Raw genomic sequence first — 26,653 nt, 5'->3', positions numbered from 1 at the left:
ACCCAGGCTGAAGTGCAGTGGCATGATCATAGCTGACTGTAACCTCAAACTCCTGTGCTAAGTGATCCTCCTGTCTTAGTGTCCCAAGTAGCTAGGACTGCAGGCGCACACCACCATGCCTGGCTAATTCTTAATTTTTTGTAAAGATGGGGTCTCGCTATGTTGCTCAGCTGGTCTCAAACTCCTGTCCTCAAGCAATCCCCCCACCTCGGCCTCCCGAAGCACTGGGATTACAGGCACAAGCCACCGTGCCTGGCCTGTTGGCCCCATTTTAGAGACACACTGGCTCAGTTGTAACTCTTCTTCGTGACATTGTAATAACTAATACCTGATTCTAATAAACTGAGATGACATACTAGAATGGCGATGGGTTGAGAGCTGTCTGGGACAAAGATTTTAAGAAAAGCCTCTCAGGAGAAAGAAGTGTGTTTGGGATCTCAGGTTTCCAATCACGGTACACATTTTTAATAGTTTCCAGACGTATAGAGCATTTACTGAGCCCAGGAGAAGCGTAATTAAGGGTAATAGCAGCCAGCTGTGGCTGTTAAGTGAGAACATGAATGGCAAAGCCCACAGCAGAGAGGCTCTTGGATGAGATTCCGCTTTTCCACTGCAGGGGATCGGTCGGCTCCGAACACATGCAGCCCTGCTGTTGGCAGCAAAACGTCACAGCAGGATCCGGCCTGTGTCAGACAAAAGCTTAGAGAACTAAACTGTTCTCTGGCTGGGCAGAAACACTTAACAAATCTGTGGATCTGCAGAGTGGTGTCGGCATCTCCCACCAGTCTTTCTTTTCCCCCTAAGTTTTATACTCTACTATGTGTATTAAAACACCCTAAACATCATATAAGAACAGCAGTCTCAGTGGTTGCTTATAAAGAAATGCAACACATAAAGTGTGTCCACGCCATCCTAGTACAGTGTGTTTCCTCTCATATGCGGAATTCGTGATCAGGCAAGCCCACTTCCTGATCCAGTGTATTTCCCCTTTGGCTCTTGACAGGTTGCTAGGATACTTGAAGTCTCTGAAGAGATGAGGAGGAACATGGGGGTGAGCTCAGGCCTGGAACTCATTACCTTGCCTCACGGACACCAGCTGCGCCTGGACATAATTGAAAGGTGAGCAGTGCTGTCCTCTGCACTTCCGACCCTCCCAGCTCCTTGCAGGCATCAGAGCAGCAGGTTTTAGAACAGGGACAGGCTCAGCACCAGCCTAGCCCTGGGGTAACAGCGCTTCAGGGCGCATGGCCTACAGCGACTCTTCCCAGAGCCTGAGCCTGAGAATCCTGGGGTTGCACACAGAGACAGCACAACTCAGGAACAAAGAATGTGTTCCTGTCCCTGCTCCTAGAGGCGTGGATGGAGAGAACAGATGGCCCGAAGCCAGTGACTCAATTGGCCTGTGTGAGCAGGAGTCACAGATCCTGCAGCCTGGGGCAGAGCTGGGGCCCCAGCACGGTGGAGTCTCCTGCCCAGCAAGCTGCGCCTTTGTGTCTTTGGGAGTTAAGATTGCTTGAGGAATTAGGAGGAGTTTGTGGGAAAGGCTGGGAAGAGCAGAGTCTAGACAGTGTTTTCTTTGAGGGGTGGACAAATAGGGTCAGAGGTCGGGGATGACGGCACTGGCCCGGGGCCTCTGAGGCATCCCTCCCCTCTTCTCATGAAAAGCCAGGGCCCTGGGTGTCCATTGAAATGGAGTGTTTAGGAATTAGAAAGACACCAACAATGAGGTATGTTTTTAAGAAAAGCACTAGACTAGATATCCGTATTACCACAAAAGCTGGCCTTTTTGACACATTTTTTTAAAGTTGATTTGGGCAGGACTGTCTTGTTAAGTTTTCTGTCTGTCCAGCCCATGTCCTAGTTGCCATGACTGACTGCCCATGGCTTTCCATGAAGTTCCAGATCACAGTGCTGTCCAGACAGCTTTCTGTGGTAACAGACACGTCCTGCACTGACCATTACAGTAGCCACCAGCCACACGTCACTCTCGGGCACCTGCAATGTGACTGATGATTGAAGGATGACTTTTTTTAGTTAGAATTTACTGTTCTCAGGGTAAAGAGCCACCTCTGGGGGGGTGGATGTCACTGCGTTGGAGTTTCCTCGGCTGTACAGCAGATAAGATGACTCCCATGCTGCTGCTGTTTTGGTCGCGCAGCCGTGGTACATCCCATAGAAACTACCGAGAACGCTGAATTGCAGCCGTGTGGGAGGACGGAGGTGAAGAAGTGGGGCCGTGCGGACTTTGTTCGGGAATGCCCATTGCTTAGGCCTTTGGGGAATTCTAGATCCCACTTCTGAATTTCCCTGCTCTTCCTAATGAGACTTTTCTAGGTTCCAGCCTCTCTCCGGGTGTCCCCTTTTTCCCTCCTGCCCCAGGGGCCTGGCCTCCCAGCTCCGCTAGCTTCCGTTCTATCAGCAGAGGGGAGCTGTGCCACCACACTTTGCCGTTTCTTCCATGAGAGATTTCAGCCTGAAACCCCCCAGCTTCCAGGCCTCATGAATCTGAGCGCTGTTTTCTTGGTATCAGTCAGGGTGCTGGGACAGGCTGAGGGCGACAGGTTTGTTTGGGGCTTCTCTCTTGGCTGTTTTCTGACTTTCCACTTTATTTCTCTTTTCTCCTGACTGCCTCTTGCCTGGGGTCTTGCTTCTTAGTTTCTTTCTTGTGACCTGTGGGATCTTCTTTTAAGAGCCTGGGGAGTAGTTTTATTAATTACAATGTGTTTATTAAATAAAGGCCAAGGTTATAGAGGTCCTGATGTGTCACATGACATCACCTTCTTGCATTTGAGAATCAAATACAAAACCACCCTTTATTTTTAATTTACCACCTCACCCATTCCAGGCATACTGCTCTGGAAGTGTCCTTCATGTGACATCTGAATGCCTCCTCTTGCCAACCACAGGAGCTTTTGCTGCAGATTTGCCAGCCCGAGTTGTTTTTCCCACAGTCGGTGTATCCAGGAGGTGTCAGGCAAATGTTGGTTGAGTGAATGGATATAACCATTCAGTTAACCATGGACGTAACACTAGAGGGCCATTAAAACATAGGGGGAGAAAACACTGAATAAAGAATCAATGGAATGCAGCATGGGAAGTGAGTTTATAGTTAAAAGCAACATCTAAAATGTTCTGTCAATGTTAATATTTTGCAAATGGATAACAACACTCTTCCAAAAATGTATCAGATAACAGCTGGGCATGGTGACTCATGCCTATAATCCCAGCACTTTGGGAGGCCAAGGGAGGTAGATCACTTGAGCCCAGGAATTCGAGACCAGCCAGGCAACATGGCAAAACCCTGTTTCTACAGAAAACACGAAAATTAGCTGGGCATGGTGGCATATGCCTGTGGTCCCAGCTACTTGAGAGGCTGAGGCAGGAGGATCCCTTGAGCTAGGGAGGTCAAGGCTGCAGTGAGCCGTGATCACACCACTGCACTCCAGCCTGGGCAACAGAGCAAAACCCCGTCTCGGAAAAAAACAAATAATAAAAATATATTTTAGGTCTATGTTTGGATCCATTAATTGAGAAAGACAAATCAGGAAAAGGAGATAAATGGAGAAAAGAGGAAAGAGATGGAGACAAAGAGGCAAAATGGACCAAGATACAGAGAGAGAGACATGCACAGAGACAGCGCTAGTAACAACTGCTATTTATTAGGCGCCTGCCAGTGCCAGGCACTTTAGTTATTATTCTTTTTGTTTCGAGATAGTCTCTCTAGTTACCTAGGCGGGAGTGCCGTGGCCCGATCTCTGCTCACTACAACCTCCGCCTCCTGGGTTCAAGCCATTCTCATTCCTCAGCCACTCGAGTAGCTGCAACTACAGGCATGTGCCACCACGCCTGGCTAATTTTTGTATTTTTAGTAGAGATGGGGTTTCACCCATGTTGCCAAGGCTGGTCTCGGACTCCTGGGCTCAAGCATTCTGCCTGCCTTGGCCTCCCAAAGTGCTGGGATTACAGGCCTGAGACCTGGCTCACTTAAATTATTTTCACTCCCATACACAGTCTCTCTTTCTCACAACCCTTGCTCCCATTTTACAGATGAAGAACCTGAGGGGTGGAGCAGTTAGGTACCAGCCTAAGCTTACACTGCAAGTGAGCCCCATACATGCATATGTGTGCAAACACACTTGGAGGCAGAGCTCATTACCTATTCAACAAACATTAGAGAACTCAGTGATGCTAAGCACTCAGTGAATCCCTGCTGCCCTTTGCTCAAGGACAGCAAGAGACAAACCAACACACCTGGACACACAGAGAGCACAGCGTGGAGTAACATCCCAAGCTCTGAACATTCAGGACAGAGTGGCCCTGCAGTTCAAATGCATGCGGTATTTTAGTAACTCTAGCTATACACTGGGGCTTTGCCTCCAGCACTTGTACCACAGCCTGGAAGAAACTGAGGCAATTCTGGTCTAAAGCAGTTAACTCCTGGGTCCTGATTTACAGTGGGAAGGAAAGGGGGTCACAGTCTATGCTTTTGCAGCGGACTGACCCCGTTCATATTAGTCCTGTTGTCATGCGGAGGAAAGATCACCCTGCTTCCTGTTTTGGGTCTCTGAGGTTGACCTGTGTAGTTTAGGATGAGAAAAGGGAGGATTGTTGGGGAAAATGAGATTTTGATTTTATTAGGGTCTGGCCTTACAGGCACATTCCAGCCCATCAATCTTTACCCTCCTCCCCGTTCACTTCCTGGCCTCTGGAGTGGGGCTGGATAACACCATTCTTACCTCCTCTTTCCTGCCTTTGTTCTGATAGCCATGTTATTATCCTGGATCAAGAATGTCCTCTCATTTTCCTGTCCCTTCCATCCCCAAGTCCAGGGGGCCCAGTGGAGGTGGCCCTGGGCTTCCCTGAGGAGAGATTCTCAGAGCGTGTTGGGGGACCTGCTGTCTCCACGGACCTCTCATGGTACAGGGTACTAGCAGCCACGTGCAACTTTTGAACAGCTTTGCCTCAGGAGCTCCCTCTTTGTGCCCCCAGGTCCAGGGTTGAACATGGCCCTGTCTGGGGACATCTTGCTTTCTGACTGAAAGTGTACCCTCTGTGGCCTAGTTTGGCCCTCCACAGTCAGCCTGCTAAGGGGCGTTCTCTGTTGAGATTGGCCATCTAAACTGTGCTGCCAGCACATTTTAGAGCAATAGCAGCAAATGGCACAAAAACAGCCCTGCTCTTGGCTGATTTGGTTTGGTTTTCTCCTAGTCTCATGGGTCCTGAACCTGACCACTGATCTCCTCGCTTTCAGACACAGCACGATGGCCATCGGCATTGCAGTGTACATTCTGGGCTGCACGGGCACTTTGGAGGACCGAGCAGCCACTCTGAGTAAGATCATCCAGGTGGCAGTGGAACTGAAGGATTCCATGGGGGACCTCTATTCCTTCTCAGCTCTCATGAAAGCCCTGGAAATGCCACAGGTAAATTTCTGATTACTTTATGTGTACTTAATGTTCTGTAAAGAGATCTGCATGCCATGTTTGGCAAATCAGACTATTTTAGTCAATCTCAAAAGTAAATTGAATCTTAGTGAAAGCTGCTTCATTTATGGGACAGTGTCCTAAGTGTTTGGGGTCTTTTTTTTTTTTTCTTTTTTGAGACAGAATCTCACTCTGCCACCTAGGCTAGAGTGCAGTGGCTCTATCTCAGCTCACTGCAACCTCCGCCTCCCAGGCTTAAGTGATTCTCATGCCTCAGCCTCAAGTAGCTGGGACTATAGGTATGCACCACCACACCCAGCTAATTTTTGTATTTTTAGTAGGGACAGGGTTTCACCAAGTTGGCCTCGAACACCTGACTTCAAATGATCTGCCCGCCTCAGCCTCCCAAAGTGCTGGAATTACAGGCATGAGCCACTGTGCCTGGACTGGGGTCTATTTTTTTTTTTTTGAAATGGAGTCTCACTCTATTGTCCAGGCTGCAGTGCAATGGTGTGATCTTGGCTCATTGCAACCTCTGTCTCCCGGGTTCAAGTGATTCTCCTGCCTCAGCCTCCTGAGTAGCTGGGATAACAGGCATGGGCTACCATATGTCGCTAATTTTTGTATGTTTAGTAGAGAGAGGGTTTTGCTATGTTGGCCAGGCTGGTCTCAAACTCCTGACCTCAGGTGATCCACCCACCTCAGCCTCCCAAAGTGCTGGGATTACAGGCGTGAGCCACCACACCCAGTCTCTGGGGTCTATTTTTAAAGTAGTAGATAATTGCTGACAGTCCATGCTTTCTCTTTGATGTACAGTGGCAAGTGTTATCCTCATGAACAGTAGTGATTCATGGAGAACCAATTAGGATGAGACATCTGGCTAAAGTGTGTCGTATAAGAAAGAGACTGCCTCCATCTGGGTCGCCAGGTGTGTGGGCAGTTTAGTATAATCCTTGGGAAATGAGACACTGGCAGAGCTTCTATCAGAGAATCCTTAGAATAGTTTAGTTCAGGTCACCTAAAACAGACTGTCCTATTAAAAAGTTCACATTCCTGGTCCATCTGCCATAGAACTCCCTAATTACCATTTCTGAAATTGGGCATTTGAATTTATCTGCTGTGCCAGGGGTTTTTTAGGATGAGTGTCAAACATGAATATCGGTATCTGAAATCAAGCAGGCCTCATAGAGGAAAGTCATGCTGCCATCTTTATCGCTTAGGATCGGCACTCCCACTTCTGTTCTCCCAAGCCCTGGGCGCTTGGAGGACTTGAGTATGAGTTTACAATCCAGCCAGCAAAACCTTCTAGTAACACCAAAACCGCTGGTCACTCGGCTTGGCTGTTTCATAGCCACAGGCTATATCCGAAATCCTGCCAGGTGCTCATTGAAATTCCATCATTGCCACTGGGAAACAGCCACAATCACATGTCCCGCAAGTCAGATCATGGCAGGAATAGAATTTACTTGCATTAAAGCAAGGTCACCTTAAAAATAAAAGGTTGAACAACTTAGTGCCTTCTTCGGGAATTTTTGGGGGGTCAATTCTAATTATATTTCAGAAGCTTTCAAAATTCTTCAGGTAGCCTGGAATTTTGTAGGATTGGTATTTGAAATAAGCAGTCCATAAGTTCTGCCAGATTTTCATGATATACCTATTTCTACTATAACAGGGGTTATCATTTTTTCATTCAGGTATTTTAATGTGCATTATGTTTATTTCCTGTCATCTAAAACTGCCTAGAATTTTGACAGCAGAGCCAACAGGCCAGGCTGTGGGTAAAGCCTTCCAGCCCAGAGCTTCCCCTGAGACTGGTAAAGGGGATGTTTTGTGGGATCACATGGTTGTCATCCATGACATCAAACTCAGCGGTTAGGGACTTGTCCCCAACCACATTACCATGCTTTGTAGGTGGCTCCCTGCCTTTTAACAGTGTCAGCCTTTCTCTTCTGGAGCACATCAGCAGTGACAGGACACAGTCCTCCGGAGCATTCAATGGCCTAGGAGGAAGTGGCATACCCAGGGAAAGCCCAAAAAAGAGTCACATTACTTTGCATGTTACCATCCAACCCAGCCCTTACACAATAGCCACATGTGCCACCTTCTCTTCTCAGCTTCTAGTGTCAAGAGAGTACGTCCAGGAGACGGGCCTAGCCCAGACCCAGAGGCTTCTTTCAGAAAGGCAATGCCTCAGGGAGTGGGTAGGGAGCAGGGGTCTACAGAAGGAAGGGCAGCATGGTGGGCAGCAGGAGGAAGGTCAGCCACAGCCTTTTCTTCACAGCACATCTGCTGGTGCTGAGCCTACTCGCCTTCCTTTTGGATACAGGAGCTCTTCAAGGCCAAGTAAATGAGTCTCAGCTCTACCATATACCGGCTGGGAAGCCTTGGGCAGTTACCTAATCGCTTCTGTTTTCTGATCTGTAAAACGAAGCCAAAATACCTGTCTTAAAGGGCATTGTGAAGATTAAATGAAATTCTTCAAATATTTGACACAAAGTTGGCTCTTATTCCCTAAATACTAATGCCCTGGCCTTGTTTCATGTAGAAAACTTAACACAGCCTTGCTGGTTTTAGGGTATGACTTGGGGACCATTTATCTCAGGACAGTCAGAGTCAGTGGTAATATGCTGCTGCTGACTAAATTGTTCCAGAGGAAAATTAGGCCCTGAGTTACCTGCAGAAGAAAAGAAATGAGTAGCAGGCGTGCTGTCTCATGCCTGTTGTCCCAGCTACTCAGGAGGCTGAGGTGGGAGGATCACTGGGCCTGGGAGGTTGAGGCTACAGTGAGCTGTGATCGCATCACTGCACCCCAGCCTGGGCAACAGAGTGAGACCCTGTCTCAAAGAAAAAAAAGTCATAAAACTCTTTAAGAGACTAGTTAAACTATAGCTATCCATACAGTGGACTATTATGCAGAAATTTAACAAAATAAGGCTGTTCTGTATGTACTTATACTGAATGCTTTTGAGGCAAGGAATAGGTATGGTTTATGTAGTATAATATGCATGTATTTCTTTTTAAAAGGGGTGTGCATATAGACAGGAATTTTGGGGAGGTCAATTCCAGTTTTATTTCAAGAGCTTTCAGAATTCTTCAGGTACAATGGAATTTTCTAGGATCCATATTTAAAATAAGCAACTTATCAATTCTGCCATATTTTCCTGATAATGCTGATTTCTATTATAGCAAGAGTTACAATTTTTCATTCAGGTGCTTTATTTTGCATCGTGTTTATTTCCTTTCATCCAATACTGCCTTGAATTTTGACAGTGGACTGGCCAGCAGGCCAGGTGTATGTGAAGCACACACGCACAGGCAGTTGGAGAGTTTTCATCTCTGGGATGGGCTAACAGCAATGCAGATGGGGAGGATGGGGGATTACTTTTCCTCTCTACCCTGCTTTCAGCCACTTTGACATTTTTACCATGTGTATCTTATCACCTGTTCCAAAATTTAAGCAAAAAGGTAATTTTATTTTATTTATTTTTTTGAGACGGGGTCTCACTCTGTCACCTAGGGTGGAGTGCAGTGGCACGATCTTGGCTCATTGCAACCTTCGCCTCCCGGGTTCAAGCGATTCTCCCGCCTCAACCTCCCGAGTAGCTGGGAATACAGGTACACGCCACCATGCCCAGCTAATTTTTGTGTTTTGAGTAGAGACAGGGTTTCACCATGTTGGCCAGACTGGTCTTGAACTCCTGACCTCAAGTGATCCACTCGCCTCAGCCTCCCAAAGTGCTGGGATTACAGGCATGAGCCACCATGCCCAGCCACAAAAAGGTAATTTTAAAAAGAACGTTTCCCAGAACACTACCTTTCTTCCAGATCACAAGGTTAGAAAAGACGTGGACTACTCTGCGGCACCAGTACACCCAAACTGCCATTCTCTATGAGAAACAGCTGAAGCCCTTCAGCAAAATCCTGCATGAAGGCAGAGGTGAGCACGTGGGCAAAGCAAGCATGGGGCTACCCTGCTGGGGAGTGGAGTACAAGTACACAGGGCATGTTATGAGGCCCTGAGTTATCTGCAGCACTGTGGATGGCTCATCAGGGCTTTTATCAGATGACAGCATTGCTGGTAGAAGGCTGCAGTTGCTATAACAAGACAAGGGCTGAGTCACCTCATTCTGTGCTTAACTTTGGAAAACATCTGATATGGAAAACTCTACTCCTTATTCTTCAGAGTCCACATGTGTTCCCCCAAATAATGTATCAGTCCCACTGCTGATGCCCCTTGTGACCTTAATGGAGCGCCAGGCTGTCACTTTTGAAGGAACCGACATGTGGGAAAAAAATGACCAGAGCTGTGAAATCATGCTGAACCATTTGGCAACAGCACGATTGATGGCCGAGGCCACGGACAGCTACCGGATGAATGCTGAGAGGATCCTGGCAGGTGAGAGGTGGTTTTTGTAAGCTTTTCTCTAACACTGTATAGTAATTGAAATGAAGGAATGGAAGAGCATGGCTGACTTCACTTAGAAAAAGACTAAAGAGGAAGGATTAAAGAATGGACTTCCATTTCCTATATGGCTGGTTATTACTTCCTCTTAATTCCAGAATGACTCAAGTGCCCTTTTCTCCTTTCTTCTTGAAGTGTTCCTTTTGTTCAATGGTATAGAATAAACAGAGAGAAGGGGTCAAGAAAGAATCGGGGCCGGGCGCGGTGGTTCACGCCTGTAATCCCAGTACTCTGGGAGGCTGAGGCAGGTGGATCACTTGAAGTCAGGAGTTCACGACCAGCTTGGCCCAAATGATGAAACCCTGTCTCTACTAGAAATACAAAAATTAGCTGGGCGTGGTGGTGCATGCCTGTAATCCTAGCTACCCAGGAGGCTGAGGCAGGAGAATCACTTGAACCCAGGAGGTGGAGGTTGCAGTGAGCCGAGATTGCACCACCGCACTCCAGCCTGGGTGCTGGGCAACAGAGCAAGAATTGGCCAACTTGCCTACCACTTATTAATAGTACCTCTAATAGGTGAGATTAGAAAAGGTGATGTGCCAAGATGAGGAGGTGGAGTTTTATTCAGACCTCATTTATCTGCATTCCTGTGAAGTGAGCTCCCCTGCTCTTATCATCAGACACATCCTGGAAAGTGTGGGGCGCTTCTACAATGTGTAAACGTATCTTTCTTATAAGTGCTATGGTGACAGAAAGCAGCCTCCTCAGTCAGCCCGGCCGGCATTTATCACAGATGCGGCATGTGCGCGGCACCACGCTAACTGGAGGTCCTGAGGAATGTAAGCAGGTATCTCAGCATGCAGCGATAAGTGCAGTGTGTACTGTGGGAGCACTTAGGGGAAGGGACTGATTTGGTCAGAGATGCTAGGAAAGAGGAAGCACCTGGTGACAGCTTCCCAGAAGACACTGCATTGATTGTTGAAGGACAAAAGTAGTTACCAGCAAGCAGGCTGGGAATTCCACTCAGACGGCACAACCCAAGCAAAGCCACTGAGAGAGCTTGGTGAAAACTGGGATCCACAAGTACCTGGGTTTAGATTTGCACAAGGTATGACCTAAGGAATGGCCAACTAGGCTACCGAGGGAGGTGCAGCTGGGAAGGGCCTTCCACATAGACCATGGCTGAAGAACAGCCCGTGAAGGGTTTAACCATGGGAGGGTGCAACATGGTCAGATTTCTGTTTTAAAGTAAATTACTCTGGTGTCTGTGTGGAGGAAGGCTGGAGGGCTGAAGGTGTGATGGCAGAAAGACCATTCAGCAAGGAGGGCTTTGCCAAGGCAGTCATCGGGGATGACTATTTTCCATTACTATATAATTTTCAAAAATTCTTCAAGGACCCATAGTTTGAGTCACAAGGTTAAGAACTACGTGGGGGCAGGAGACTCCATTCATTTAATTCTAAAAGGGAGCTGCCTCAGAACCAGAATGTGGGACTCAGTCGTTTGCACCGTCTGCTGTGGTTATAAGTATCACGTACCTGTTTCATTTTCTTCCTCAAAAAGTTCTCCAGGATTGGCTGTATGTTACTCAAACAATAAAAACAAGTCAACAAATATCGGAGTGCCTACTTAGACAAAGCCAATGAATACATTACCATGGATGTTGCATAAGCCAGTACATCAGGCTGTGTTTTTAGAAAAGTGTGCCATAAGCTGTTCTACAGCTCTAAATCACTTTAAAGGTCACTGATGGAATTTTTCAGTTGATCCTAATGTAGATTTACATAGCAAGTTCCCATTGCTGTAAGTGACAGTGAACCCAGGCAAGGCAGAGGTCTGCTCATCAGCATAGACCAGACCAGGTGAATGGGGAGGGGCTCAAAGCATATTAACTGAATGAATAGAAGTCACCATCTGGGGGCCGGGCACGGTGGCTCACGCCTGTATTCCCAGCACTTTGGGAGGCCAAGGTGGCCAGATAACCTGAGGTCGGGAGTTCAAGACCAGCCTGACCAACATGGAGAAACCCTGTCTCTACTAAAAATACAAAATTAGCCGGGCATGGTGGAGCATTCCTGTAATCCCAGCTATTCGGGAGGCTGAGAGGCAGGAGAATCATTTGAACCCGGGAGGCAGAGGTTGCAGTGAGCTGAGATCATGCCATTGCACTTCAGCCTGGGCAACAAAACTCTGTCTCAAAAAAAAAAAAAAAAAAAAAAAGGTAACATATACTTACCATATGACCCAGTAATTCCTTTCCTAGAGAAATGAAAACACATGTCCACACAAGATTTGTACACAAATGTTCACAATCAGTTACTCATAGCAGCCAGAAAACGGAAACAATCCAAATGTCATCCATTGGTGAATGGATAAACAAAATATGGCATGTCCATAAAACTGAATACTGATCAGTAAAAATGAATTATTCACATGCAACATATGGAATAATCTCAGAAACATCATGCTAAGTGAAAGAAGTCACACATTAAAAAGTCCATAGTGGATGATTCCATTTATCCCAAATTCCTAGAAAAGGCAAAACAGTAGCAACAGAAAGCAGATCAGTGGTTGACTGAGGTCTGCAGTAGGAACAGGAATTGACAGCGAAGAAGTACTAAGGTGATGTAAGTGTTCTAAGACTGGTAGTGATGGTTTATATAGACTTACCGTCATAAATCAAACTGCACAGCGAAAAATAGGTGAATCATATGACATGTAAACCGTACATCCGTAAAGTTGGTAAAAACAAGTAACAAACTCCTAGGTACCATGAACCCTCCTTCCCACAGCACTACTTCCCACGGTGGTCTGTACAAACCAGTTTCACGCTATTGTTTTTAATGAGTTGACCTGTTATTTCTTCTCTGAAGGTGCTCATGTTCTGCAGGGTGGGACTCTGCTCTCCCTTATACAGAATAGATCCTTTATTTTTCTTTGGGGACATTTTTTAAAGTTCTGAGAGAGAGAAGTAGTTCATTTTGATTCTACTTTAAGCAAGCTTTCAGTCTACTTAGACAGAACTGAAGTAACTTTCTGTTTGTTTTGTTTTGATTAGGTTTTCAACCAGATGAAGAAATGAATGAAATCTGCAAGACTGAATTTCAAATGCGATTGCTATGGGGCAGCAAAGGCGCACAAGTCAATCAGGCAGAGAGATACGAGAAATTCAACCAGATTTTAACTGCCCTCTCACGCAAATTGGAACCTCCTCCTGTAAAGCAGGCAGAGCTTTGATAACTCTCCAGAGAACCTTTAGAATGTCTTTTCAAGTTTCCCCAGCTTCATCTTTGGGAAAGCTTACTATTTGATAAAGTAATAATGTGCAAATCTGACAATATACAAGCTTTTAGTATCCACAGGATATTAAACGTGTAAATTGCACAGAGCACACTTATTTATGAATTGTCTAAAATTACTACTGATTTTTAAATGAATAATTTATTATTAAGATAACTACTGCTAATGTTGATCAGCAAATTTAAGAGCAGACCTAGCTATGTTGGCTGGTTGCTTTCTATTATCATGGTATTTGACCATTTTAGTTTTAATTCCATGTCAGATAAGTGTAAATAGAAGAGTTTAAAAGCCTGAACCATTTCAGAAGGTATCAGTTATATGATATTCTTTAAACAAATACGAAAAATGTAAATACTCATGAATGAAAATATATCTTTTTGTGAAACAGTTGTATCCAGTCTCTTTCATATTAAACAATTCATCTTGGTACAGTAATTCTACCTCTTAGCCACCTCAGGCATGCTCTTCCCTAGGTACCATATCCTGATGGTAAACCAAAATGAATGAAAGTGGTATGAAAAGTTTAATATTCCTGGATTAGGAGACAGAGTGATAGTGACACAAGGTAGAAACAGCTGCACAGGACCTGGGTTCAGACTCAAGCTGTGGTACTTGCTAGCAGGTGTAGTTAGGCCAAGTTTACCTCATTGAATTCCATGTGCAGCATAGCAGCCTGTACAAACTGGGCACCCAGATGTTATGAACAGAACATCTCTTCACATATTTCAGAGTAATCAACTGTTACCTTTTCCTCTAGCTGATAAGTACAACAATGTGTTTCCTAGGTTGGCTTTCTAGGTTTCTCATTAAGCAAGGGGGATACTTTCTACTTTCTTTCTAGTTTATCAATATCCCTCTCAACTTTCCCTATTGTACAGAATTTGGAATGTAAGACTTTAACATATCCTGTCACTCTGCCACCAACTGTCAAACATTTAATAATCTGTTTTTCCTTCTCTTTTACATAGTATTAGGACCATACCAACTTTTATATTTGTCTTAAACTGGCTGTGAAAATTTCTCCACGATGTTAAATAGCCTTTAAAAACTATGATTTATTGGTGACAGAAGTTACACTGTAACTTAACTATCGCCCTGTGATGGTTTTTAAAAATGTGCCACATTTTTTTTAAAGGTGCCATAATATGTTATTTTTTGTTGAAACATACCAAAGCACATTTCTACTTCCGGCAATATGGTGGTTCAGATGCTCTTAGCCCTCTCACCCATAACTAAATCCTGAATACATTTTAATAAACATACCTTTTAGTGTATGATCAACCTTGATAGAAATCCCCAAGGAACAAACTTCTCCCCCCGCTGCACCTGAAAAAGGTACAGCAAATTTGAATCAACTCCTTATGAGAACTTAGGAGCCGGGACAGACCTAGAGGCAAAGAGTAACGTCAGCTCAATGAATGAGAGTGTCTGTCTTGGGGGAACTTAAAATGCCTCCATTAAGCAGGACTCCTTAAAGGGTCCCTGTTAATGGAATAGAAAACATTCATCTGCCAGCAAAGGGAGGTTGCCAGGAAACATGACTGTCTTCACATACAGCTCCAGGAAGAAAATAATTATAATGACTATAATCTTCAGTGAGGATCTGCAACCACACGCCTGTCCTCATACAGGTCTGGAGTAAAAATTACAAAATCCAAAACCAAGAAATTTATTTACAGTGGTCACCGGTTGGTGGTGCCTACCAGATATGAAAGCTCATAATTCAGCTACAGTAATTAAGGTATCATCAGAAATTTAACATGACAGAGTGATACTGTTGATCAGCAAGGGAAAGGATGACTTTAATTCTTGAACAATTGGTTAAGCAAATGAAAGGGGGAAAATGGTCTCTTACCTCTTGTCATACACAAAAATAAAATTTGGATGAGTTAAGAACCTACATGTGAAAGGCAAAATCGTAATACTTGTATAATAAAATATATTTTACTTTGAATCAAGTATTTAAGTTAGAAAAAGCATTAATTATAAAATAACAATCTGCATTAAAAAGAACTTTCATTCAAAAGACAACACAGAGAACCTGAAAAATCAGAAATATTGGCAACACATAAAATGGACAACAGATTAGTATGGTAGGCAGCCTCCAAGATGGCCCCCAGTGTTCTCTGCCTCCTGGTGCTCACACTCTGTGTTGTCCCTTCCCACATTATACCAGGCTTTGTGCAACCAAGCACACAGGGCAGAAGTAATGGTATGTTGCATCTGAGATAGGTTATGAGAAGACTGTAGCTTCTGTCTTGAGTCTTGGATCACTCACTCTGGGGAAAGCAAGATGCCACCTTGTGAGTATCCCTATGGAGAGGTCCTCATGGCAAGGAACTGTAGCCTCTGGCCAACAGCCAGCAAGGATAATCTTGGAAGTGGACTCTCCAGCCCCAGTCAAAGCCTTGAGGTGACTACAACCTCAGCCAGCAGTTGGACTGCGACCTCATGAGAAACCCTGAGCCAAAATCAGCCAGCTATGTTACACAGTAAGAGATAACTAACACAATTAGCATCCTTAATACATAAAGAACTTCCATGAATAAATATAAAAAGACAATTGACGCCCCCCCCCCACCCCCGCCGAAAACAAAAAGGATAAAAACAGGGTTTTTACAAGAAGGGGAAACATAGTAAACATGAAGATGCACAACATCAATAATCAGGGCAACAATTGAAACCTACAATGAAATGCTCTTTTATATCCTTTAACTGACAAAAATTGAAGTCTGACTCCTAAGTGCTGTCCAGGATATGGAACACGAATAACCCTTATACAATGCTTGTAGGAGTGTAAAAATATTACAATAACTTTGGGAGGAAAATGTGGCATTATATTTTAAAACTGAAAATTAAGGAAGTCCTAGCCAGAGCAGTCAGGCAAGAGAAAGAAATAAAAGGCACCCAAGTAGGAAAAAGGGAAGTCCTATTTTCTCTGTGTTGATGATGATTCTGTACCTAGAAAACCCTAACGATTCCAACAAAAGACTCCCAGACCTCATAAATGACTTAAGCAAAGTCTCAAGATGCAAAATCAATGTACAACAATCAGCAGCATTTTTATATACCAGTAACATTCAAGCTGAGAACCAAATCAAGAATATAATCTCATTTACAATAGTCACCAAAAAAAAAACACAAAAAAACAAAAAACCAAAACTAGGACTGCTGAAATACTGCTGAAAGAAATCATAGGTGACACAAACAAATGGAAAATCAATCAGTGTTCATGCACTGGAAGAATGAATATCATTAAAATGTCAATATTGCCCAAAGCAATATATAGATTCAACACTATTCCTATCAAATTACAAATGTCACTTTTGACAAAATTAGAAAAAATCATTCTAAAATTCATACGGAACAAAGCAAAAAGAATAAAGTGGAAGGTATCACATTACCTGACTTCAAACTATACCACAAGGCTACAGTAACCAAACCAGCATGGTACTGGTACAAAAATAGACACAATAGACCAATGGAACAGAGTAAGGACCCCTGAAATAAAGCTGCTGCACACCTACAACCAATTGATCTTCAACAAAGTTGACAAAATAAATAATAGAGAAAGTATACCCTATTCAATAAATAGTGCTGGGAAAACTAACCATATGCAGAAGAATGAAGCTGGACACCTACTTCTCATGATACACAAAAATTAAGATGAATTAAAGACTTAACTGAAAGACCTCAAGCTATAAAAAGCCTAGAAGAAAACCTAGAAAATACTCTTCTAAATATTGGCCTAGGCAAAGAATTTATGACTACATCCTCTAAAGCAAATGCAACAAGAACAAAAGTTGACAACTGAGACCCAACTAAACCAAAGAGCTTCTGCATAGCAAAAGAAACTATCAACAGATTAAACAGACAACCTACAGAATGGGAGCAAATATTTGCACACTACACATCTGACCAAGGACTAATATCCAGAATCTGTAAGGAACTTAAATCAGCAAGAAAATAACTACATTAAAAAGTGGGCAATGGACATGAACAGACACTTCTCAGAAGACACACGAGCAGCCAACAAACATGAAAAACTTCTATCATTAGTCAGCAGAGAGATGCAAATGAAAACCACAATATCAGCTCACACCAGTCAGAATGGCTACTGAAAAGTGAAAAAAAAAAAAAAAAAGATGTTGGCAAGGTTGTGAAAAAAAGAGAATGCTTATACACTGTTGGTGGAAATGCAAATTAGTTCAGCCCCTGTGGAAAGCAGTTTGGAGATTTCTCAAAGAACTGAAACTAGAATTATACCATTTGACCCAGCAATTGCACTACTGGGTATATACCCAAAGGAAAAGAAATCATTCTACCAAAAAGACATCTGCACTCGTGTATTTATCACAGCACTATTCACAACAGCAAAGACATACAATCAACCCAGGTGCCCATTAGTGGTTGACTGGATAAAGAAAATGTGGTGGGCAGGCACGGTGGCTCATGCCTGTAATCCCAGCACTTTGGGAGGCCGAGGCGGGTGGCCTGAGGTCAGGAGTTTGAAACCAGCCTGGCCAACATGGTGAAACCCTGTCTCTACTAAAAATACAAAAATCAGCTGGGTGTGATGGCGGGCACCTGTAATCCCAGCTACTCAGGAGGCGGAGGCAGGAGAATCACGTGAACCCGGGAGGCGGAGGTTGCAGTGAGCCGAGATTATGCCATTGCACTCCAGCTGGGTGACAACAGCAAAACTCCATCTCAAAAAAAAAAAAAAAAGAGAAAAAAAAAATGTGATACATACACACCATGGACTACTACACAACCATGGAAAAGAATGAAATATTATTTGCAATAACATGGATGCAGCTGGAGGCCATTATCCTAAGCGAATTAATGCAGAAACAGAAAACCAAATACTACTGCATGTCCTCACTTTTAAGTGGGAGCAAAACATTAGATAAACATGTACATAAAGATGGAAGCAACAGACACTGGGGATCCAAAAAGCGGAGAGCAAGAGAGGGGAGAAAGGCTTGAAAAAATACCTATTGGTTACTATGTTCACTATTTGAGCAAAAGGATCATTAGAAGTCCAAAGCTGAGCAGCACACAATAAATCCACGTAATAAGCCTGAACATGTGCCCCTTGAATCTAAAATTGTAATGAAAACTATAACGATGACCTGGCAATTCTACTCCTCGGTACAGATTTTAGAGAAACTCTTAAATCAGTAAACATGTACATAGATATACATAAGCAGTATATTTTTACTAGCAAAACTAATAGCCCAAATGTCCATCAACAAGAGGATGGATAAATTGTGTATACTTTTATAATGGAATACTATACACAATAAAATTATGCATAAACAAGGATAAATCTTAGAAATGATGTTGAGTGAAAAAGCCAAGTCTCAAGATACAATTGAATATTTAAAATATTTGATAAATGGGATATTAAATTCATAAATATATAAATCAGTGTACAAATCATTTTATTCTTTAAACTACATAAAACTTTATCAAGTGATAGAAGTAGCACCAACCATTTATCAATCACTAATAATTTTCAAGTTGTTTAAACAAATGGGTTGGTATAATGTTTGATATGGCTGTCACCAGGTACATGACGCCCCTGTGATTTGACACAAGGAACTGCAAACTCTTCCAGTGACTTCCCCCATTCAACTGATCGCTATCATTAGTTTACTATCCACTGTCTGGCACCTGAAGAGAGGGGACAGACAACAGATCGCCATCTCACTTCCTACCCTCATCTCACCTCCTACATCAGCACAGCACCATCTGGGTGCTGGCTATATGCCAAGAGCCAGTGGCAGGAGCTCTCAGCCATAGAAGAGAATGGAGAAAAGGGTGAGAGGGCGTAAGATGGTTGGGGATTGCTGATCTTGCTTTGCCAGAATTGGAAGCTTGTAGTTTTTATCTGTCTCACTCCACACTCAGACAGTGCTTCCACTGCACCCACCTGGTAATATTCTATTTGTTAAACTGGGTGATACATTTATCTTATAATGGTTCATAACATACATATACATATAAACTCCTCAGGGTGGAGATTCTGGGTTTACCAAATCAGGTCATCAAATGCTCCCATTCTCCCTAACAGTGCTGTTACAGCTCACAAAAAACAAGTGAGAAATCTTGTCAAACTGAAATTGTGTTGAAAGCAAGACACGAATTGTGTCTTAGAATTCCCCCATTTGTATCAAAAGAAAGAAATGAGGCTATTTTGAAATGGCTTATTCTTAGGAACCTCAGTCAGTTGCCCAATACACTGTCCCCTAAAAGCTAACATTATCTAATACTTTCAAGGGTGGTTGTCCAACTTCTCTCAGAATTTACTCTTCAAAATGTATGTTTGCCAATTCCCCAATCTTTTGGTGCCTCTTATGTTTTCTGTAGTTTCCCTAATTCCTGACAGTGACTATCCTCAGGAATACATTGATCCTAGGTATAGGAACTCAGAAATAAGTTCATTGTTTCTTAAGCATTTTTTTAAACCTAAGCTAATACAAGTTGAGAATCCCAAATTCTAAACTCCAAAATCTGAAACTTTCTGAGCACTGACATGATGCTCATAGGAAATGCTGACTGGAAAATTCTGGATTTGGGGACTAAGGATGCTCAACTGGTAAGTATTTAATGCAAATATTAAAAAATAAAAAAGAAAAAAACAACAACAACACTTCTGGTCCCAAGTATTTCAGATAATACTTACAATCTGTTCGTTCTTCAAAATAAAATCCCTTTCAATGAGCCTGGAAAACCTTTTCATTTGTTGTTATTGTTATAAGGACGTTATCTTCCCCTCACAAATAGGATGTGATTTCCCTGATCTTAGTTTCGATAATAAAAGCCTTTTTCATTGTTTTGCGCTCCCCACCCCAAATGTCTGTCCATCTGAAGTTTTAACAATTGACACTATTTTCCTACTATTTTGTTTTGTGTGTTCCTACTTCCAAACTTGGGACTGATCTCTAAATTTTCATCTCTACAATCACAGCCTCTCATTGTTCAGCATCTACCCTGAATTTTATTCCCTTTTCTGAGTTTCTAAAAGTTTGCAGTCATAGTTTCATATTTCCATTTTTTAAAAGGTGAATCTTCTGAAATTAGACTTTCTGAAGTTACAGATAATGTGTCACTAATTATGGCAAATGTTCTTCCCATGCTTTGAAATGCCAGGAAGACTTGGGTGTTGTAACTGATCAGGAATCAAGCCAGAGCACAGGAAATGCTGTCCAGCGTGTAGTGGCTAGACTGGGCTATGAGGTACAAGGAAAGTTCTTATGGACGCAGTGGATAGATGGTGTAAAAGGAAAGTCTATGCAACACAGCTACTGGAGAAGAAAGATAAATCCAAATTATTGCAAGCAATTTAAATTCACTCTATAGAGACAGTGAACTTTTTTTTCCCCCTTTAGGAAAGCTTAGAGAAACCAAAATTAGAATAAAATTTCCAAAACTGCTTTGCAAGAAAAAAAACAGTTGTCCCACTTACGGAATTTGTCATCTACTCTGTATTACCTGAGACTTGGCACATTCAAGAACAAAATCATCACATCTCTGGTTCACAGAGCAATGAAAGATCACACACTAAACACCTTAACAGGCCATGAAAAGATTGTTTTATTCCATGAAAATATTCTCAACAGAGAACACTATCTTTAAATGAAGGATTTACCATTAAGAAATCAACATGTGCACAAAGAGAGTAAAAATTACCAAAAAATTAAAGATTTTTTGGGACAATTCACATGTTCAAAATTTAAGAATGATTTAAACTGTGCAAGTACAAATGTCTTTCCTATTATAATAACCCATATACAGGTTGCACTATTCCACGTCAAGGAACTTGCCTCCTACGGAAGCAAATCCTGCTTTTAGAAAAACAAACAGTAGCTTGAAAAGAACAGTTAGTCCTTACAAGATAGTCTTAAACTTTGCCCTCTGTGGCTGTTAGCCAAAAAACCATAAGCACTTCAGGCTTTGTACAGAAGACAAACACAGCCAGATCACATTTCCTCCTCATTGCTAACCTTTAAAATAAAAATAGCACTAGATTTTAAAACTACTTCACGTAGTCTGTCAGTACTGAATAATGTCACATTATATAAATAACCCTGTAACGAGATTCAATATCTAAACTTTATAGTTTACTAGCTGCAAAGGTAATACACTATATGTCAGCTGTGTAACAGTGGTGACTTGATCTTATGAAGGCAGTAACTTTCACACAATTGTCATTTAGCTTTAGTATAACTGGTAGTATGATTCAAATAACACTGGGAAAAAGTTATTAAAGCAGTCACACAGCTTCTAAAATATTGCTTAAAATTCAATAATACACAAACCATTTCACGTTCTTTCTCCCCTCAAAACAGTAAAGAATCAAATTAATGAAGATTCAGTGGTACAAATAACCCCCCACCTGCCCCATCTCCCTATTACAACACCACTAAGAAATTAGTTAAGATACAAGTCATTAACAGAATCACAAATGCGAGGCAGGACACCATGAGCAACAGGAGCACTAACAACAATCCTATTTACAAGTATAAACATACAGAAATTCCATTTTACAAGTAAAAGTGCACATAGATCATTACAAAGTTTCACTAAATTTTATCAGGTTCAAACAAAAGCATCACGTGGAAACAGACTATCATTGTAATTATCAAACATGATCGTCATAACCCCAAATAAAAAGACAATTGGGGGAGGTCCATAAAACTTCTCATAAAAACACTGAGGAAAGTAAAATGGACTTGGACATGTCTTTAGTTTGATGCATAAATTTGAAGATGCACCATTGTATATGGTAGAGCTCTAATAGCCACCTACCGAGGCTACATCGGTAGCTGCAGCAGTGCTGCAGAGTTAAAGGAGGTCGCACTGAGCTGACACATAAAGCCCTTTGTGGGATACTGTAGTGGTAGTGTTGGCAATCAACAGATTTAGGCACTCTAGTTTAAGGCAGCATTTGAATGGAAGCAGCTGACTTTTGACAACAGTCCTTTGTCTTGAGGTGGTGAGTATCTTCTGTGTTTATTATGCCAGGATTTCAGTGCTGACTATAGATTCTTCCCAGACTGAGGTGCTGAAGATGTATCACGTTTCAAAGAGTTCTTTCAACTGGGCTGTAGGCTACAGCAGAGATATTTTCTTTTTCTTATCATAAATACTTCAGGTTCACAGGCTACTTCTTCGTAATGCCAAAACTGGAATGTTTGCAGTGGGGAAGTTATAGCAGTGTGCACAAATACTAGGATGGAAACATTAGTGCTGGAGATGTTTGACAAAGTGATTTGCACTACAAATGTAAAACAAAACAAAGGCTTTGACAAGAACAAGGGAATCTAAAGACATGCCTGAAAAATCTAGCTCAGTCACTCTAGACATGCAACAGGATGTTAAGCAAGCACGGAGGTGGCACAGGCAGACACTGACAGATGGCAAGGATCTGACAGATAGTGGGTCTAAAAGCCAATTAAAACAGAGCTGGGAGGGAGACAATCCTGTTGGGACGCTAATGTAAGACACATTTTTTGACAGCTCTGCATTCTTTATTGATTAGACAGCAATAAAATAAATAGAAAAATGGTACACTATTGTTGGCTTTTTCTTTTGTGGGAATAACTGTGAACTAGGAACATAAGGGTTGGTATGATTTTTAAAAACAATGTATGGAAATGCTAATGAAGTTAGTAAAAAATAATCATGTCTACATGCACTCATGCAACTTGCTTCTCTCACTCTCTTTGAGCCTGACAACTCTAATACCCTCCCCCCAAAAGCAGCTGCATGTAACCTCCTTCAACATCTTGCCCATTTCCTCAGAAACCCTCTTCAGGAACCTGCAGTCCAGGAGGAAAAAGAAAAGAACAATTACTGAAGACCTTTGGTAAAACCAAAAGGGGTGTTCAGTTTAAAGTGCCTGTCCCAAATGTCTCTAATTATTTTACAGTCAGCTACTGAAAATACCAGGAGAATTTAAAACATAGGCAAAATTAAAAACCAATCTTACTGCTTCTTCACTTTACTTCCCCACACCACTGACTCAGGGTGTGATCACATAACCAGCACTGCACAGTCCTTGACTGCACAGTGTTTCCAACAATGCTTGCTGAAATTAACTGGAAAAATTTATCTATCGTAATAACTAACGATTCAGCTAAAATAACAAAATGCCCTAAAGGGTGGTATACGTATCTTCCTTTAACCCAGATAGTCAAAAAGTTTCTCCTTTAAAATAAAATCTGTCAAAACTTCCCCTCCATTCAACATTTCCTCTATCTTCAAATGTGTATTTTTCTATATAACTATGTATTTTCCTGTGTAACTGCTAAATGCTAAATAATCACTAAAGTGGTATTTCCCAAAAGATATTTTCAAGATCAAACATACAAAGTATGAGATTAGTTTGGAAGGAAGCCTGTAAATTATTGAAAATTACCAGTTAACCTCAAAATATTTTGAGGTCTCAAACAAAATCTCTTTTATTCACCTAAGAGCTAGACCAGGAGATTTATTTTGCAACTCTCTTTAAATCTATTTAAATAGATTATGTGCTACGTGTTTATTTTCTTCCTTTAGGAAACCAAAGTTAAGAAAAGGGAAGAAAATGAAAATGATTTTATTATTTTATCAAATTTCCAACTACTATTTTTCTTCTTGAAAACTGTAGCTACAAACTCAAACTCCTAGAAGAAACCACTCTTTGGGGAGTCGGCTTGACATGGCATTTCAGAGCAGTTTCACTTATTCAAATTCACTATAGTCACTGTGTTTTCTGAAGTAAAGGGGGCAGAGAGCATTACTATCCATGAATTCCTGCCCAATAAATCAAATTCTACTTGTAAGGCAGAAAAACACAAATCCTTCACACAGACTTAAGCAGGACATAAAGCAAAAGGCATCAATTAAGCTTCACACCAACATTACTCAAACAGTAAAGTGCCACAAAATGTTTCTTGTGGTAATATTCACAAGCTCAAGCCTACACTCAGCTCACATAGTGAACAATTAATCTTGGATGCCCTTTAAGTTCTCTTATTTTTTTCAATCTATTGAATGTGTTTTCATGTTATGTTACTCTTTCTATGTCACACACGGCACAAAGGTGCCTGGTTACTTTAGATATAAGTTACTGCACCTTTACTGTTTTTCTCTAGAGTTACATCTATGTATGACGTGGGAACGTAGCCTTCTTCACCGTTCTGTCTCCGAGCTCTTGTCCATCCGTCACCTTTGTCCTCCTCTATAATGTAGAGAACTTCACCTTCTTTCATTGCTAGAGTACCTTCATTATGTCCTAGATGAGAGTTTTCACAAGCGTAATTTAAGAAATGTGATATATTTTTTTAAAGTTACAAATACAACACACAAAATACAATGAAACCCTATTAGATTTCAATGTATCTGGAACTACTGACTCTCATTAGCAACATCTCTATTATGTTTTGTGGTTTACCCAGCACTTTCATATTCATTCTCCCATTTGAGCTGCATAATAAGCCTGCAGGGCTGGATAACATCACCCCCATGTAACAGATGAAGGTAACTGAGCCACAGTGACATTACATGAGTTGACAGAGTATTCTAATTCCTATGTCACTATTCCAACTCTTTACCCAAATTTTAGTGTCTTACTATCTAAAAAAATTCATTAGGTATGGATTAGGAAAATAGTAACTAGAGAGCAAAAGAGTGGGAAGAAAGAAGGAAAAAAAAAATACCATTTGAAGGGAGAGCAGAGAAAAATACAGGTTTGACTCTAGAGGTGGTAGAAACAGAATGGCCATACACAACTCTTTTACTCTCTATCCCCAACCACCCCCAACCTGCTTAGCAGTAACAATTTTCACAAGTGAATCTTCATTTAACATGTGCTAAATTACTTCCCGACTCTCTAGATTACATTATAGCAAGTATTTTGTTTTGTTTTGTTTTGTTTTAGAGATAGGGTCTTACTGCCCAGGCTGGATTCGAACTCCTGGGCTCAAGCAATCCTCCCACCACAGCCTCCCAAGTGTCTGGGACTACAGGCACACATCACTGCACTTGGTTGCAAGGTCTTAAATTTAATATATTTTCTAATAAGAAGTTACTAGAGACTTTGCTCAATTTTAAACCAACACAAAGTGGGGAGAAAGACCTTAAATCAAGCACCATTTTACAACAGTTTTTTTATGAAAGTGTTACTCAGCTCTCCTGCTACTTGAGGGAGAGTATTTTTCAGAGTCCAGGAGAAAGAGGAACTAAAAATCTGCAGGAGAGGGCCTCAGTGCCTTACTTCCCTTCCAGAGTTTGTTCTTCAACTTTCATGGGGTAAGAGATAGCACAGTCAGTAGCTACTACATTCTCTCCCACTTTCATCTAAACAGGTGGCCTACAGACTTAGTATATGATGATGGCATTCAGCTAACTATGCCTCGTGCCTGTCTCTTAATGTTAGTAAGCTACAAGGAGGAAGAACATGAAGTGGCATCCACCAGCACCCCGCTTCCCGGGTTGGGCTATATGTTCAAGATGTCTCAACTTTGTTTAGGACATGTACACATTAGTAAGAACTCTGGTGAAAATTCTGCATTGACCAAAATTGATAATTAATTAATAATCTGTATTAGGATGCTAGTAACATGGGTAATTTCCTTTTAATTCCATGTATGGAAGAAAAATATCTACATTTATAATACAGTTAAAACAAAAGTATGCATACTAAAGAAATGGGATGATTTTCTGACAACGTGTATTACTTAAATAAGGACACTACAGTGAGTGACTCGATGTAAATACTTTTAAAGAACCAATTTTATCAAATACAATATTATTAAGAAAATCATACCATCAAAAGGGTAGATAGCTTTGCAGTGTCCAATAGCAGGCAAGGGATCATCATCCTCAAATTCATCATCAAACTCACTGTGGTGACCATGCTGTTGGGGTGGCCCACGGACTTCCTGGTTTGCATCATCAGTGTAACTTCCCTCAGGACTGTAAAACAAAAAATTATCTCTGATCAAGTATCATAAACATGAGAATTATATAGATTATTTATAAATTGATATCCTCAGGATCAATTCCAAAAATTAAATATTAATGACACGGTTTCCACTTAAGCCCTATTTTTTTCAAACGTCGAGTATACAAATTACTTCTAATACAAAATGCTGCTTTGCTGAATTTCCTGAAATAAAAAAATTACAAGATTACAATATTCTAGGCACAAAGTATTATTCAGTAAATACATCTCACTATCACCAGGTCTAGAGATAAAACAGAAAAACGTTCTAGACACTTGTCTTCCATCATCCCAAGTTTATCATCCTAAAATTCCTTAGGGGACCCATGCAGACCTATGTTTAGTTCACAAGCTTCAGGTTGAACTGTTTCTATTCTGGATCTGGAATGGCCATCAGAGCAAGCATCTGCATGACCAGTTCACAGGAAGTCCTGTAACCTAATCAGATGTAAGAAATGCACAGAGACTTTTGCTTGGGACTCTTGGAAGAGAACTCACTCTGTCCCTTTTCTACTGGACTTGGAACCTGCA

The 26,653-nt window shown here is 41.8% G+C and overlaps 2 protein-coding genes across 12 annotated transcripts in view; one reads left to right on the top strand and one right to left on the bottom strand.

Annotated features, from left to right (window-relative positions):
• BCAR3 (BCAR3 adaptor protein, NSP family member) overlaps positions 1-13,512 on the top strand; it is a 143,839-nt gene extending 130,327 nt beyond the window's left edge. For 4 of the 5 annotated variants that reach the window (XM_021920931.2, XM_003892216.3, XM_003892217.4 and 1 more), the window contains 5 exons: positions 1,004-1,119; positions 5,252-5,423; positions 9,249-9,360; positions 9,607-9,819; positions 12,884-13,512. In XM_021920931.2, the coding sequence (XP_021776623.2) occupies positions 1,004-1,119; positions 5,252-5,423; positions 9,249-9,360; positions 9,607-9,819; positions 12,884-13,062 (792 nt within the window). In that variant the 3' untranslated portion in view covers positions 13,063-13,512. The remainder of the gene's footprint in view (positions 1-1,003; positions 1,120-5,251; positions 5,424-9,248; positions 9,361-9,606; positions 9,820-12,883) is intronic. The other variant, XM_017944818.3, reaches the window with a different exon arrangement.
• The window catches only part of FNBP1L (formin binding protein 1 like), a 125,699-nt gene continuing 100,201 nt past the window's right edge, over positions 1,156-26,653 (bottom strand). For 2 of the 7 annotated variants that reach the window (XM_021920967.2, XM_009213123.4), the window contains 4 exons: positions 25,946-26,094; positions 24,254-24,412; positions 14,389-14,451; positions 1,156-3,029 (listed from right to left, as the gene is read on the bottom strand). In XM_021920967.2, the coding sequence (XP_021776659.2) occupies positions 2,971-3,029; positions 14,389-14,451; positions 24,254-24,412; positions 25,946-26,094 (430 nt within the window). In that variant the 3' untranslated portion in view covers positions 1,156-2,970. Of the gene's footprint in view, positions 3,030-14,388; positions 14,452-20,703; positions 22,956-24,253; positions 24,413-25,945; positions 26,095-26,653 lie in introns of those variants that run through there. The other 5 variants (XM_021920948.2, XM_021920951.2, XM_003892218.4 and 2 more) reach the window with 3 other exon arrangements.

Source organism: Papio anubis, chromosome 1 (genome assembly GCF_008728515.1).
Source record: "Papio anubis isolate 15944 chromosome 1, Panubis1.0, whole genome shotgun sequence".
Taxonomy (NCBI): domain Eukaryota; kingdom Metazoa; phylum Chordata; class Mammalia; order Primates; family Cercopithecidae; genus Papio; species Papio anubis.
The sequence above is the reverse complement of the archived record's forward strand: the minus strand, read 5'-3'. Positions and strand labels throughout refer to the sequence as shown.